This window comes from Lontra canadensis, unplaced genomic scaffold (genome assembly GCF_010015895.1).
Source record: "Lontra canadensis isolate GAN:19392208 unplaced genomic scaffold, GSC_riverotter_1.0 scaffold185, whole genome shotgun sequence".
Lineage (NCBI taxonomy): Eukaryota > Metazoa > Chordata > Mammalia > Carnivora > Mustelidae > Lontra > Lontra canadensis.
The window spans coordinates 679,190-694,284 of record NW_022631179.1 but is presented as its reverse complement, the minus strand read 5'-3'; the positions used below and the strand labels follow the sequence as shown (position 1 = coordinate 694,284).

General features: G+C 42.6%; 1 protein-coding gene across 4 annotated transcripts in view; it reads left to right on the top strand.

Moving 5' to 3' along the window:
- MPP7 (membrane palmitoylated protein 7) overlaps nucleotides 1–15,095 on the top strand; it is a 289,738-nt gene that overhangs the window by 233,970 nt on the left and 40,673 nt on the right. For all 4 annotated transcript variants that reach the window (XM_032847122.1, XM_032847123.1, XM_032847121.1 and 1 more), the window contains one exon: nucleotides 707–877. In XM_032847122.1, the coding sequence (XP_032703013.1) occupies nucleotides 707–877 (171 nt within the window). The remainder of the gene's footprint in view (nucleotides 1–706; nucleotides 878–15,095) is intronic.

The window sequence follows — 15,095 nt, the reverse complement described above, 5'->3', positions numbered from 1 at the left end:
CTTGAGACTATGAGTCTTATTCCCAAAATTCAGTAGGCTTCGAATTATAAAACCATGGACTTTTCCATAGGAGAAGAAGAACCCGGATGTGGTCATTTACTGCCCCCGCCCCCCAATGCTGGAATCTCGTAAAAGTCAAAGAACTTGCTCTTCTGTTGGCCCGATCCCTGTTTGGTGTGTGTGACACTGAGCTCTCCCTAAATTAGTTTCCTTTTTATTTAATAATAGATGGTTGTCTGTGCCACAGGTATGTTGTTAGTTTGTGCTTACAATCCAATATATTCCAGTATTTTTGAATGAGGGAATTCAGCATTTATATTTGAAATGTTTCTACAGTACTTTTAACTTTCTCTTATCAACTGTGTTCAGTCAGTCCATGATAAACTATTTCCAACTTATTTGGCTTTATTACACAATTATTTTACTCATTGATTTCTGAGAACTCTTTATGGTTTGGAACCAAATACAATATTATTACAACTATAAAAATAAATGTTCAAGGATTCTCTTATAAATGGTTGCTTTAGTGAAATTGTGTTGTATCTGTGTGTTTTTTCATACTAAATGTACTTGTGACAATATTCTGGTTCAAAAAATCCAATCCAACTTTTGAGGGTTTTTTCATTTCTGTGTTTTGGGAGGTTTCTTTCTTTAATTCTTATTACTAAAAATACATATATATATATATATATATGTTTTTTTGCAGCTGGTTTTAGGAGAAGTTTTCGTCTTAGTAGGAAAGATAAGAAAACAAATAAGTCCATGTATGAATGCAAGAAGAGCGACCAGTATGACACCGCTGATGTGCCCACATATGAGGAAGTGACGCCGTATCGGCGGCAAATGAATGAAAAATACCGGCTTGTAGTCCTGGTTGGTAAGTGTGCCTTTTGGGTTAATTCTGATGAAACAAGTGAGATAGGAAGAATTTAACTTCAAAGAGCACGGTTCTTGAAGATTTCAAGCCAAAGAAAATCTTTTTTAAATTTTAAAATTTTTTAATTAACATATTACGTGTTATTAGCCCCAGGGGTACAGGTCTGTGAATCGCCAGGTTTACACACTTCACAGCACTCACCATAGCACATATGCTCCCCAATGTCCATCACCCAACCACGCTGTCCCTACCCCCCTCCCACTGGCAACCCTCAGTTTGTTTGGTGAGATTAAGAGTCTCTTATGGTTTGTCCCCTCCCAATCCCATCTTGTTTCATTTTTTCCTTCCCTACCCCCCAAGCTCCCCACTTTGCCTCTCAACTTCCTCATATCAGGGAGATCATATGATACTTGTCTTTCTCTGATTGACTTATTTTACTCAGCATAATACCTTCTAGTTTGATCCATGTCGTTAGCCTGTCTTCTTGAATAAGCTTTGGCAGTTTGTGTCTTTGAAAGAATTTGTCCATTTCATCTAAGTTGCCAATTGTATAAGCAAAAAGTTGTTCACAATATTCTCTTATTATCCTTTAACTGTATGTAAGGTCTGTAGTAATGTCTCCACTTTCCTTCTTGTTATTGGTAATTTGTGTCTTCACTCTTATATCAGGTGTGTATTGCTCCATAATAAGTTCTTAGAGTTCTTGTGTGGAATTATGTAGGATTCAAAGTTTAAGTCTTCATAATCTGCATATTCATAGCTTCAGTTTACTACAAACGTAGTGACTTTAAAATAGCACATACTTATTATTTGAAAGTTTCTGCAGGTCAGAATTTAGAGCATTCTGGCTTGATTTGGCTGGGTCCTCTGCTTTAGGATCTCTTATAAGGCTTCTCAAGTTTTGACCACAAGTAGGTGTCTCAGTTTGAATGTTAGACTGATAAAGGATCTACTTCAAGTAATCCACCCTCAGTTCCTTGTGATGTGGGCCTCTGCAGTGTGGTAGCTTGCTTCATCAGAGTGTATAAACTGAGAAGGCAAAAGAACAGAACATCCAATATTCTGTTGGTTAGAAGCAAATCATAGATTTTACTCACAATCAAGGAGAGTGAATTGCACAAAGGTGTAAAAAGCAGGAGGGTGGGGATCACTGCTGGACTTCGTAGAATCTACCTGCCTTTTTCTAAATTTATTGATCTTTTATAAGACCACTTGTATATTGAAATTGTTTTTTTCTTTTCTCAATTTTGCTGATTTGTGTTCTTTATTATTTCCTCCTTCTGCTTACTTTGGACTTATTTTTATTTTTTTTCTAGTTTTATAAAGTTAAATCTTAGACTATTGACTAGAAACACTTTTAAAAAAAATCTAAGTGTTATTAGGCATAAATTTAAGTTTCCCTCTAAGCATTGCAGTCTACAAAATTTGTATCTTTATACCATTTCACTCAAATCAGAATACTTTCTAATTCCCTTTGTGATTTCTTTGATCCTCAAGTTGTTTAGAGTATGTTATTTAATTTCCAAATACTTGAGGATTATCCAGATATCTTTCTGTTATTGATTTCTTGCTTAATTTCATTATGATCAGACAATATGCTTTGTATGATTTCAATTCTTTTAAATTTATCAGATTGTTGTTTGTTACTTTGTTTTTTGACCAGGACATGGTCCATGTCATTGGGTGTTCTGTGTGCACTTAAAAAGAATGTGTAGTGTGCTGTTATTGAATGGAGTGTTTGGTGTGTTATTTAAGTCAAGTTGGTTGATGATGCTGTTTAGTCTTCCATATTCTTACTAATTTTTTGTCCACTTATTCTGTTAATTGTTGGGAGAGGAGTGTTAAATTCTCTGTCATTGTAGATTTGTCTGTTTCTCTTTTCACATCAGTTAGCTTTTAAGACATTTAGAAACTCTGTTGTTGAGTATATGTACATTTGGGAGTATTATGTTTTCTTAATGAGTTGACCTTATTATGTGATGTCCTCTTTTATCCCTGGTAATATTCATTGTTCTGAAGTCTGCTTTGTGTGGTATATAACATAGCCACTAAGTTTTCCTTTGCTTATTGTTTGCATGATACATCTTTTCCTGTCCTTTCACTTTAACCCATATATGTTTATTATTAAAGTGGGGTTGTTTGTTTTTTACAGATAGCATAGTCTTGGGTCTTGTTGTAGTTATCCAGTTTAATAATCTACATCTTTAATTGGTATGTTTGGACCATTTAATATAAACTATTGATATGGTTGAATTTAGGTCCATTATTTTTATTTTAGGCCTACTATTTGTTTTGTGTTTGTCCCTTTGTACTTTGTTTCTCTGTTCTTTCCTGCCTTCTTTTGGTATCTGTTTTTTTATTTGATTTTTGATATATCTGATGACTTTTTTGCTTTACCTCTGAATGTAATTACTCTCTAATTGATTTTGAGGGTTTTTTTAATCTTTGATTTTCAGAAGTTGGATTATGATGTATCTATTTGTGCTTTGAGTTTAATGTGCCTGGGTTTACTGAACATCTCAAATCTAAACATTTATGACTCACCAAATTTTGGAAACTTTTGGCCATAATTTTTTCAAAGATTTTTTTTTGCCCTAATCTCTTTCCCCTCCACTTCTGGGACTCTGGTAGCACATGTGTTAGACCCTTTAGTATTGTCTCACAGGATCCTAAGGCTCTGATTTTTGTTTTTTTAGTGGTTTTGTTTTTCAAATTTGACAATTTCTTTTGGTCTGTCTTCAAGATCTCTGACTCTTACCTTCATCATCACTGTGTTGCTCTCTTTCCTGCTAGCCAAATAATTATCTTTCAGATATTATATATTTTTTCTATTGTGAAATTGCCAACTTTTTTCATTGTTTTTGTTTATCAAGTTCAAGTAAGAGCTTGATTTTTACATTCATTTCAAGTGTGTTTAGTTTTGCCTCATGAAGCTTAGTTAAGACAACTATTGTGTTGGGTCCCCCAGTAATGGGTCCACGATCAAAGGAGCGAGACTGACACAAAGTGAAGGTCAAGCAGAGCTTTATTTCACACCAAGCATCGAGAATCAAACTGACCGGCCAGGGCTGTCTCTTGCAAAGAGGTGACGACTCTCTGCATTACGGACTAGCTTTTAAGGGCAAAGGCCATGTGGTTGGGCCTGGCCACGCACAGGTGGCCAATGAGATTGTAACACAGAGAAAGCTGCACAGTCCTGCTAGGTCACACATAAGTGACCAATTAAATTACAGTTTACCCTATAGTAGATATTTGAACCAGCCTATCACCTTGGTCAGAATTGGCGCCCAAAGGGCGGGGCCCATACTCCTTGGTAGCTAGGGAGACAGTATGCACCCCCACTGATTGGCTACCTCCACCTGGCCTGACCCACCCTTTTATTTGGGCTTTGTTCCCTGGGACTGGTTTCTGGGACTTGTTTTTAAGTCAGTTCCCAGAGGCGGGGGGCGGGGCAGGGTCAGGGTGGAGCCGCTGTGGCTAAATGGGCCCTTACACTTGTTTATCCAATGTAATTCCAGTGTTAGGCTTATCTTGTGGTTGGCATCTGTCGATTTATTTTATTTTTATTTTTTTTAGAATCCATCATCTGTGTATGTTGAATAACTTTGTTCTGTATCCGAGACATTTTGAACATTACTTTGTATAGACTTTGGATCTTCCTATATTATTCTGGAAAAATGTTCCATTTTTTAGCAGACTGTCAGCCTGATTAGGCTTATTCTGTTTGCCTTAGTTCAGTTTTCAAGTCTTTGCTGTGCTGCTTTGAGTGTATTTCTTGCATGTGGCATTTGTGTCAGTCAGACACTTACACAGTGGTTTTAATCTTAGTTATGCTGTTTTGGGTTCGTCTCACGTATGAACATCTTAGGAGTGAGCCCACCACTTTTGTGGGGTCTTAGCACAGTCCACTGCCATCTCTGAATGGACAGTCCTCCTCCGGCAAAGCCTAAGAACAAAGAAAGAGAAACAGGGAAACTTCATCACTTTGGGGGTCATTTCTCCACATCTGACATCCTTTTATACTCTGCCTGCTTTCATTTGCTTTTTCAGAGTCTGCACATTTTTGTGTTGCTTTTTGTGTGCTGGCCAGAGGTTTTATTTGTGATCAGTGTGGGAGACAGGCTGTAGTGTGCTTATCCCACCAGAGTGGAGCTAGACCTTCTCAAAGCTTTAAGCTCCTGTCCCAGATGCAATTTGCCCTTCGTCTCTGGTATATCTTAATCAGCCTTCTCAAAATTGAGTGCTGTTATCCTGACTCTCGTGTCTCCTGCTCAGAGTTTTAAAGGGTTATCAGGACAGAATATCACAGCACCTTCTAGACTACCTTTTAGTAAAATCACGCTCCTGAAAATATGTATCACAGCATTCCATTGTCAGCCCCAAGTCACAGGTGATCTCAGGTATTTTGGCTGCGGCTTTCCATAAATGCTTATTGTTTGGGTCCACAGTCACTGAACTAAAATTCACCTGGCTGAAATCTTCAGTGAAGAGGTTAATTTAATCGTATGCATTTAAGTTGCCCTAAATCCCCTTTGCCCGTTGATCTTTGGGTTCCTGGCACCTGATGGTGGATTGAATATGGACTCTGTACTGTGGGCCTCATGCCTTACATTCTGACAGACATTCTGCTGCTTGCACTTCTCACTGTAATTTTACATTCCCAGCAGGATCCTGTAGCCTTTTTTCTTTTGAAGCCCTGTGATGTCACTCATACTGCAGTGACTATTCTTTTCTCTGTCTCCTGCTTGGAATTCCTTAAGTTTCTGAGGCCTGGTTCTCAGCAGAGATTTTACCCTTTATCTCCCAGACGGAGGGTTGCCCTCAAGATATTCCTAAACTGGAGATGCTGAATGTTGACCCTTCCGTTACGGCCAGTGAAGATTCCCAGTTCCTCTGCGATGAGCTTCTCCCCCACCCATGTTTCCTTACTCTTTGGAGTTTTCCAACCTTAAGTAAATAATTGCATTATTTCAATGACAACCAAATATCCCTTTTTACGACTTAGATTTCTCTACCAGTAATGTCTAACAATAATTTTCATTACCCTCTGCTGTTCCTAACTGCTTTCAAACAGTCCCAGCTGAGTTTTTAACTACTGTCTTTTCCCAAGTGGGTCCTGTCCTTCCTCTCTCCTGTGTCATAACAGTAACCGGCGTGTAGAGTACCACACATTGAGTTAAGGGCTACGCATGTAGTATTTCATCTAGTCCTTGGCATGAGAGTGAGGTAAAAACTTGTATCATCCTCCAGAAGAAGAAACTGAAGCACAAAAAGGAGAAGTGAGTTACTTTGCCCAAGCTTGTGCAGCTGTGAAGTTGTAGAGCTGATTCAGACCTGAATACGCCCAAGACCAGAACCTTCTGTAACTGGAACCCACGGTGCAGGAGCAGCTGGCCCCATGAGTGCCAAACAGACCAGATTTGGCCACTTACACTGACGAAATCCAGAGGCAGAGAGAGAGTGGTGGTGAAGCAGGAAAGGAATTTATTTCAGTGAGGCCAGCACTGGGAGGACAGTGAACTGACATCTCAAAGACGGTCTCCAGAGTGCTGGAAATACTTCTAGGTTTATGTAAGAAAAATGTAGTGGGACACAGGTCAGTGTGCAGTGAAGACGAGGTCAGTCACTGTCTTCAGGTCAATCATGCGGGGCCTTGCTGGTGTCAAGGCATCCTTATTGCTTGAGGGGTAGTTTGGGTTCCCATCATGGGGTGCTTTGCCTTAGTTAAAAGATGAGTTTAGGGGCGCCTGGGTGGCTCAATCAGTGGAGCATCTTGATTTTGTCTCAGGTCATAATCTCAGGGTCATGGGATCAAACCCCACGTCTGGCTCCAGACTCAGCAGGGAATCTGCTTGAGATTTTCTCTCTCCTTCTGCCCCTTACCCTATTTGTGCGTGCGCGCACACACACACACACACACACACTCTCTCTCTCTCTCTCTCTTTCTCTCTCTGATAAATCTTTTTTTTTTTTTTTAATGCAGGACAAATGGAGGTAAAATTGGGGCACCTGGGTTGTTCAGTCAGTTAAGTGACCAACTTTTGATCTCAACTCAGGTCTTGATCTAAGGATCATGAGTTCAAGCCCCACACTGGGCTCCATGCCAAGCATTTTTTTGTTTTAAAGGAAGTAAAGTCCTCTTTCAGATCCCCACTGTCAAAAAACACCATTCCATTTCTATGGAGGGAAAAGGGACAGTGGTCATTTCTTCTGCAGTTACTTCCTACTGACCAGGGATGACATAGGGATTTTGGAATGGAGGATTTTGACAGGGTGGGGGAATTTCATGGCTTGAGTCTCTCCTGAGATGCAGAGTAAGGTAGTAAGGCATCTCCATGCTGGTATGAGTGGCATAGGCTCCTGTTTCACAAATAGAAAAAGTCAAACAATCAAAGAGAAAAGGACAAGAAGCATACCAGTGCTTAGCAGAGTATATTTCCATTTGGAAAGAATTCAATTAAGTCAACTGCTAAAAGGATCTAGAACCAGGGCATCTATAGCAATGATGTGTCTACTTGAATCTTTCATGGCTTCAGACACGTTCTTTGAGTAATTTGGAATATATATTACAACAGTCTGTTTTAATGAGAGCACAGGTTCCTCCCTGGGCTGCAGTCAAAATACCAATGGCCATCTGGTTTTGAAGGATGACTTTTCTGAATTCATGTGGTTTCCTCATTTAGCAGAATGACTGTGTACTGAGTTTGATTAAAGATGGCCACTGTATGGTTGGTTTAAGCCTCTTGTAATTCTGCATCAACAGAGCTGGCTTCTGGGACATATATATGGCAAGGGATAGAATCATCAAGAAACCGTCACTGCCCAATGTCTAGCTTTAACAATATCCCGATTATGAGGCATCACTGGCAAGTGGCAGACTTCCCAGGAGATACAGGCATCCATAAGTGCATTGTCCAGTCTCATCATAAGGAAGGGAGGGCCTTATTTCCATAGCTAGCCCCGTGGAATATGGTAAGCTCTGGCTTTTGAGGAGCGATTTTGCCATTCCAGCCACATACCGAGACATAGTAAAACTTCAGGGACATACATATATATATATATATATATATATATATATATGATATATGTATGATATATATGGTATATGTAATATCTATCATATAATTTTTATAACAGTTATAGCATTTACCCATACAATATAACCTAAAAAAGCTTAGCATCATTTGTATGACAGTGCTTCCCATCTAACTTAACTACCATGTAACTTAATAAATAAGCTTAATTAGTCAAGAAGACTTTGTTTAGAATATGAAGCTTGTGAAGTTTGTAAAAATCTCAGAAGGTTTTAAAGCACATATGTAAATAGGATTACAGTTGATTATAAAACAGTCTTTCATTATCTGTTTAATCAAGGTGGTAATGAGAAGGTGACATAGTTGTGAGCAAAACTTAGCTCCTTTAAAATTGAGAAGCTTTAACTTCCTTAAGTAATCAAAGACCTGTCTTTTTAACAGACAGACCATCCTGAATTAGCTTTAATCCCCAATATGTGGCATCCAAGTCCACTAAAAAGTTAATCAGTTTGTTCCCCCTGGTCAGTGTCACTTGGGGCTTCTGTGGAAGCATCTGAAGTGGGCAATTTAAGTCCGGGGGAGCCTCAGGAACCCTTCGCGCTTCCCTCTGAACCTCCTGAGGAAGTAGCTCAATAGCTAAGGGTGGTCTTTGATCCTTGATAGCGAGGGTAGGAGGCACAGGAACCGGTGGCTTTGGAGGCACCAAGGCTGGGATAGGAGCCATCCACGGGAACCACGCAGCTGATGCTACAGCGGTACCTTCATGAATTACAGGGACCCATAGTCACAGCTCATGCTGCACAAGCCTGAGCAGATGGGTTACGAAGTTCAGAAGTATCCAGCAGCAGGGAACCCGAGAAGGACGAGGGCGGGAGCTGGTGTGCATTTATCAGCAAGACTTACCAGGAGCCAAATCTCTGGGGTCTGCTACTGCTGCTTAGTCATTTCTCTGTTTACCAAATGCGGTCAAGGCTGTTGATGCTAGTTCAGGGAAAGAAAGACAGTCCTTGAAATGAAACAGGTTTTGGCAGCTGCAGAGGACTTCCTTCCTGTACTCCCCACCTGGGATGGACTAGCCAGGAGTAGCTGACTCTGACCTATCGCAGCCCTTGGCTTGGGAACTAGACCGTGAGCCTGCGGCCAGGTGCTCTGTCCTGGGGAGGCCCGCGAGAGCTGGACCAGTCAGAAGGACAGTGTGGCCACCCGGCTCCGGGGGTCTCCGACACACCGAGTGCAGCCGCTCGCTGTTGACAGAATCCACAGAGAGACCAGCGCTGGTGAAACAAGAAAGGAATTCGATTTGAGTGAGGCCAGCACCTGAAGTCAGCAGACTTGTGTCTCAGAAACGGTCTCCAAAGCATTGGAAATACTTCTAGGTTTATGTAAGGAAGAGTGGGACAGGTCAGTGGGTCCATGCGGCGGCCAGTGAAGGTCGGGTTGTCATTGTCTTGGGGCCACTCCCGTGTGGTCTTGCTGGCTCGGGGCATCCTTACGGTTCCGGGGGGGCGTTTGGGTTCCCATCATGGGATGCTTTGCCCACGGGGTCCTTTGCTTGAGTTAAGAGAGAAGCTGGAAAGAAGAACGTAGACTGAGGTCAAAGCGGAGGTGGTTCAAACCCTCCTTTACGTCTTTCTCATCTCACTGGGGAATGTTGCTTCAGTTGATAAAATCAGGGCTGCGCCAGCGCCATTGGCTGGATCTAAATATCCTACTTTTCATTTTTTCTCTTTGATTTAGGGCCCGTCCATTCAGTGTCCTGCCAATTACCTCCCTATTTTGTGAAAATTGAGGTCTGAGCCCACCCGAAGCATCCGTTGTTCATGTACATCCCACCCACCTTCAGGGCCTTGAGCTGGATGCTTCGTCTGTGGGCCTCTTTGGGTCAGGTCAGCCAGCTGTGCGGGCAGAGACCCTCATAGCTCACGGCGTTCCCGTTTCACCTTCCCTCTCCTTAAAATGTGCCAACTCTTCCCCAAAGTGTCCTGGTTGCTTTTCCTGGCCTTTCCCCCTCAAATCCATTCACATGTTCGGTAACCCCCCTGGGGTAACTCTCCCAGCTACCGGGGAAGGGCTTTGGGCTTGATCTTACTGTCTTACTGTCTGCTCTCTCTTCAGGCTTCAGAGATTGCCTCTCAGGAGGTGTTTTCTGGGGTTTTTTTTGTTTTGTTTTGTTTTGTTTTGTTTTTAGGGTTTGTTTTTTTTTTTTAAGGCTTTGGGGTGGTTTTTACAAAATGTATTTATTTATTTTCAAGAGAGAAAGTACCAGGTGGGGCGAGGAGGGGTGGAGTGGGAAAAAGAGAATCTCAAGCAGATTCCCCCTTGAGCACGAAGCTCAACTCGGGGCTCAATCTCACGATCCCGAGATCATGACCTGAGTCAAAATCAAAAGTCAGACACTTAACCAGCCAGGAACCCCCGCCTCTCAGGAGTTTCTTGATGGTATAGACGGAGGCAGTCTCAGAATATTCAGATGGAAGAGCCCTTCCTCTCCCCTTAGCCTCCAGCCCTTTCTCCAGGGACTTTTCAAACCTTAACACCATTCCAGTCGTCTGGGGATTTTGTTCATGCGTGGTTTCTGATCGGTGTAGCCTGAAGCAGGGCCAGAGATTGTGCATTTCTAGAAGGTTCCCAGATGCTGCTGTAGCCCAGGTTGATCAGAGAGTGCGTTTTGCTTTTCACCTGTTGCCGCTGGTTCTGTGCAGGTGTCATGGGGCGTGCCTGTCTGCACCCTGGGGCGGGGGTGGGGGGTGTTGTTGCTGTGTCTGAATGGGTTCCGCTGCCATCACCTCACTTTGTTAGTGGTTGTGAACTGGGTGCAGTTTATTTTGATTTTTCCACTTATATCAGTTTTGTGCTGTGTCATGCATGTGCTGTAAGGATGGTTTTGAAATTTTTGTTTTTTGTCTTAATCTGCTGTTCAGAATTTGCACAGTGATATTTTAGGTTTGGTTTGTCTATTGTGATCAACTAATTTGTTATTATTTTTATAGGAGAAAAGTAATCCTATTTGAAATTCTTTAGCCCCTTACATTTTATTTCCCTGGAGCAGTTGCTGGTATAATGTAATTTTAATTATTTACTCCTACCCTTACCCTTGCTGTGGCCTTTTGCAGAGTGTGGCATTCCATAGCACTGTCCAGTGACAGCCAAGGTCATTGTATATAACTGTCCTTCTTCAAAGCTCTTTTCTTTTTCTCTGTGGCCTTTGCTCAGAAAATCTTTCTGCTTGTATATGGCACGGCTAAAGTATCCGGAGTTCAGTGTTCATTGCCTGGAAAAATCTCCGTCTTATTATATCCTCTTAAAGTGGGATCATGTAGATGGTAATAAACGGCCTTTGGGGTAGGAAAAGCTACAGTCTACTCCTGCTCTGTTCTTCGTGGGCATGTGATAGCTACACGTTTCAGATTTTCTCTGGCCTTCAGTTTCTTCTTCTGAAAAAGGAGGATAATAAGACCACCTGCTTTCTGGGTTTGTTTGAGGGCTAAATGAATGATATTTGCGAATATGTAGACCAGTTCCTGGCACCTAGCAAGGTTTTAATAAAAAGTCGCTCTTCCGTCTTGTTAAAAAACAAAAGTGAACTACGTTTTAAATATTTTACTGGCTTTATTCACTGATTCATGGGTTGGGCAGCATCCCATCTAGCAGATAGAAAGGAACTCCAAAAAGCAGTACAAAATGAAAGACTTTTACAGGCAGTGGGGATGGGAAAAGGAAGTTGCTCGTAAAGACTGGATTGTTTGTGGCAAGGTCACCTCCCTTTAGGGGACCTCAGGGATCTGTCAGCCAGGTGGTGCTGACCAGGTAATTCCAGATGGACTAGATTAAGTGTCCACTTCTGGAGGGGTATACGTGGGTGGCTCAGCTGGTTAAGCATCTGACTCTTGGTTTCAGCTCACATCATGATCTCGGAGGTCATGGGATCAAGCTCTATGTTGGGCCCCATGCTAAGCATGGAGTCTGCTTGAGATTCTTTCCCTCTCCTTCTCTCTCCCCCTCTGCCCTCCCCCCATTCACACACATGTGCCCTCTTTCTCTCTCACAAATATAGGAAGGGAAGGAATTGGGAAGAGAAGGAAAGGAGAAAGGGGAAGGGGAAGGGAAGGAAGGAAATGTTAAAAAAAAAAAAGAATCCACTCCTGGAAGTAGTAGAAACTAAGTGAGATATTATGATTGGCTTGGTGACGTGGGCTTTAGCACAAGTGACTCCATTTGGGGCCTGTTGTCTCTTTTTTAAAATTTACTTCTTCTGATCAGACTCTCAGCTTAACTGGGGGATGTGATCAAAATTTAAGGCACTAGCCCCACTCCGAGCTGACGCTCTCACATTCTCAGATTTTGCTCGATCCTGTGTGGTAATCACAGGTTGTGACATTTTTTGCTGAGTCTCTGTGGTATTAATGGGTCATGACTTCAGGTTCACACATTTTTTCTTAAAGTTGGCCATTGTCTTTGTTTCTTTTCTGGCACTCTGGTCTGAGGGAGATCATTTGCTTGTTGCTTGTGACTGCGAACATGCATTTAACGCCTGGGAGAGAATACGGCGCGCCAGGGAGAGTCCTGTGATCGCATAAGCAGGATAACTCCTGGTATCTGGAGTGCACTTTGGAGCCGTGCTCCCTAAGACACAAATCCGTCAAAGTCAAAGAAGCCAAAATGACCCTGTTGAAGGCGTCCCTTCCTTGAGCCAAGTGGCTTCTTTGCTGATCCTGCGTAGCTGAAGTCAGCTTCCCCAGAAGTGTCATCCAAGTGTAGCAGGTGGTGTTGGCCCCAGCACAGACACCTCCTTGTTCAGCTGAAAGATGCTCGGGGCTGTGCTCTCTCAGAAGCAGGCTTGGCTGCAGAGTCTGAGGATTCCCATTGCGCACCTGTCACTTCCACAGATTCTGCAGTGCTTTTAGGAGTTAAGGTGGGATTCCTGATTGTGGCCTCATTGGCACACTCTCCTGAGAAACTGGTCACAGAGAGGACCGGAGGATCTCTAGCATCATGGGCAGATCAGAGTTTTTGATGACAAAATCCATCAAAACAAAGGGCTTCCCCCCTTGGCAGTGGCCTGGGAGATACAGCTGATGGTGCTACTTTTCCAGGCCAGTGACAGAGTAAAAGAAAGAAAGAGAAGAAGAGAGGGTTTCATGTTTAGTCAAAGTATGAAGTCTTGATCTGGCATCTCAGGTGGAAGCAGACAATGATGTCAGCTCCCTTTCTTCATCGTATTGATTAGACGTCTCCAGCATCTGTACGAGACCAGATGTCAGGTGGAGGGTTCTTTAGCTGTGAGATATGTAACCAGCATTCAGTGCTTTCTAGTTTCACAGCAATGTCCATAGTCAGGAGCCTTTGGTAAGGTCCCTTCCAACGGGGTTGGGCAGTTGTCTTCCTCTGATGACATTTCCAAAACACCCAGTCACCAGGCTCCCCACCAAGGTCAGTTCATAATCTGAGTCATCTTTGTTGCACTATGGTTGGTAAAGGAATGCTAAAACTGAGAAATGGATTATGCCAGGGAACAAGGAAGGACCAGGTAGCCATCTTAGTTTTCCCATCGCCCCAGCCATTCATCGAATTTATAACTATTGTTTGCTCATCTTCATTTCTCTGATTCAGGAGCACACTGTTGCCGTGTTATAGACATCGTGAAGGCAAAAGTCTTGCAACAAGAGGTGATTTTTTTGCAGAAGCAAAGTGGACTTTGTCCACACGTGCCTCAAACTTCACAGGTTCAGTTGTGCTGCCATTCCATGAAAGTCAGCTAGGGCATTTCTATGATACCAGGTTCCAGTTTTAGTGTGGACCTCAATTTTGATGACAGCAATTTTGCAAGGTAAGAGCATAGCAGTAAGAAGGCCTTGTACTTGTCCATTTTTTTAAAAGATTTTATTTATTTATTTGACAGAGATCACAAGTAGGCAGAGAGGCAGGCAGAGAGAGAGAGAGGAGGAAGCAGGCTCCCTGCAGAGCAGAGAGCCCGATGTGGGGCTCGATCCCAGGACCCTGGGATCGTGACCTGAGCCGAAGGCAGAGGCTTTAACCCACTGAGCCACCCAGGCGCCCCTACTTGTCCATTTTTGATTGGGGTCCCCATGGACATTAGAAAACTACTCTGTTTCCATAACATCCTCAAATCATGGATGATCCCAAAGGCATACCGGCTATCTGTAGGACTATGAACTGTCTTTTCGATAAGGGGTGTACTTGGGTGAGGGCACGGAGCTCTGTTTGTTGGGCCGATTTAGCTTGTGGGAGGTTTCCTCTCCCAAGTACTTCATTTTGGGTAGTAACAGTGTTTTTGTCAGCCTGGAAGTTCCCTTTCTCATTTTTACAGGATGACCCATCAAAGGACAAATTAGATCAGGGTTAGCCAAAGGAGGTAGCTCCTAAATCAGGATGTGTCACAAAATGGGGTACCTCCTAGTCATGGGGCTCACCCTTGTCAGGTAGGGATAGTAACGTATCAGGATTAAGAACATTGCAACATTGAAGATGCAGATGGGGTGGCAAAAACAGAAGGATCTTACAGGAAGTGAGTCTGCTTGCAGAGAAAAACTGAGTCTATTCAGAATGAAAACTTTTGACAACTTAGGGAGTTTGTAAATAAATGTCGTTTCCTAGGGTTGAATCTGTGGAAGCTTCTATTAACTGTGCAGCTATAGCCTTAAGACAGTTAACATGGCCGCAGATAACTGAATCAAGTTGGGTGCTCTTAGAGGTGGTAGGTCTGTGTTCACTGCCCTGTTCTTCAGTGGTTGTGCCCAGGGCTTGCTTACCTCTTGCATGCACAAATAAGGTGAAAGGTTTTGAACAGTTAGGTAGTCCTGGGACTGGCAATTCTTTCTGGGCTTGTTTTAGTCTTATAAAGGCCTACTTGTGTTTATCTGCCCAAGGAAGGTTTCAGGGACCAAAAGTTCAGTAAGTTCATAGACTGGGGAAATCAGTCGAGGAAAATTAGGAGCCCAGAGTCTGCAGTAGCCAGCTAGGCCTAGGAATCAGTGAAGTTGTTGCTTAGCTGAGGGCTTAGGACATTGTTGGATCAGTTTACTTCTTTTTTGGAGACAGCAGATTCCGTTAACACCTAGATTATGGCCTAGGTAATGAACAATATCTAGAGATGATTGTAGTTGTTCCTTAGAGTTGTCCTTTTTCAGCTGTTGAGGCAAATAAATGGAATCTTTGATGGACAC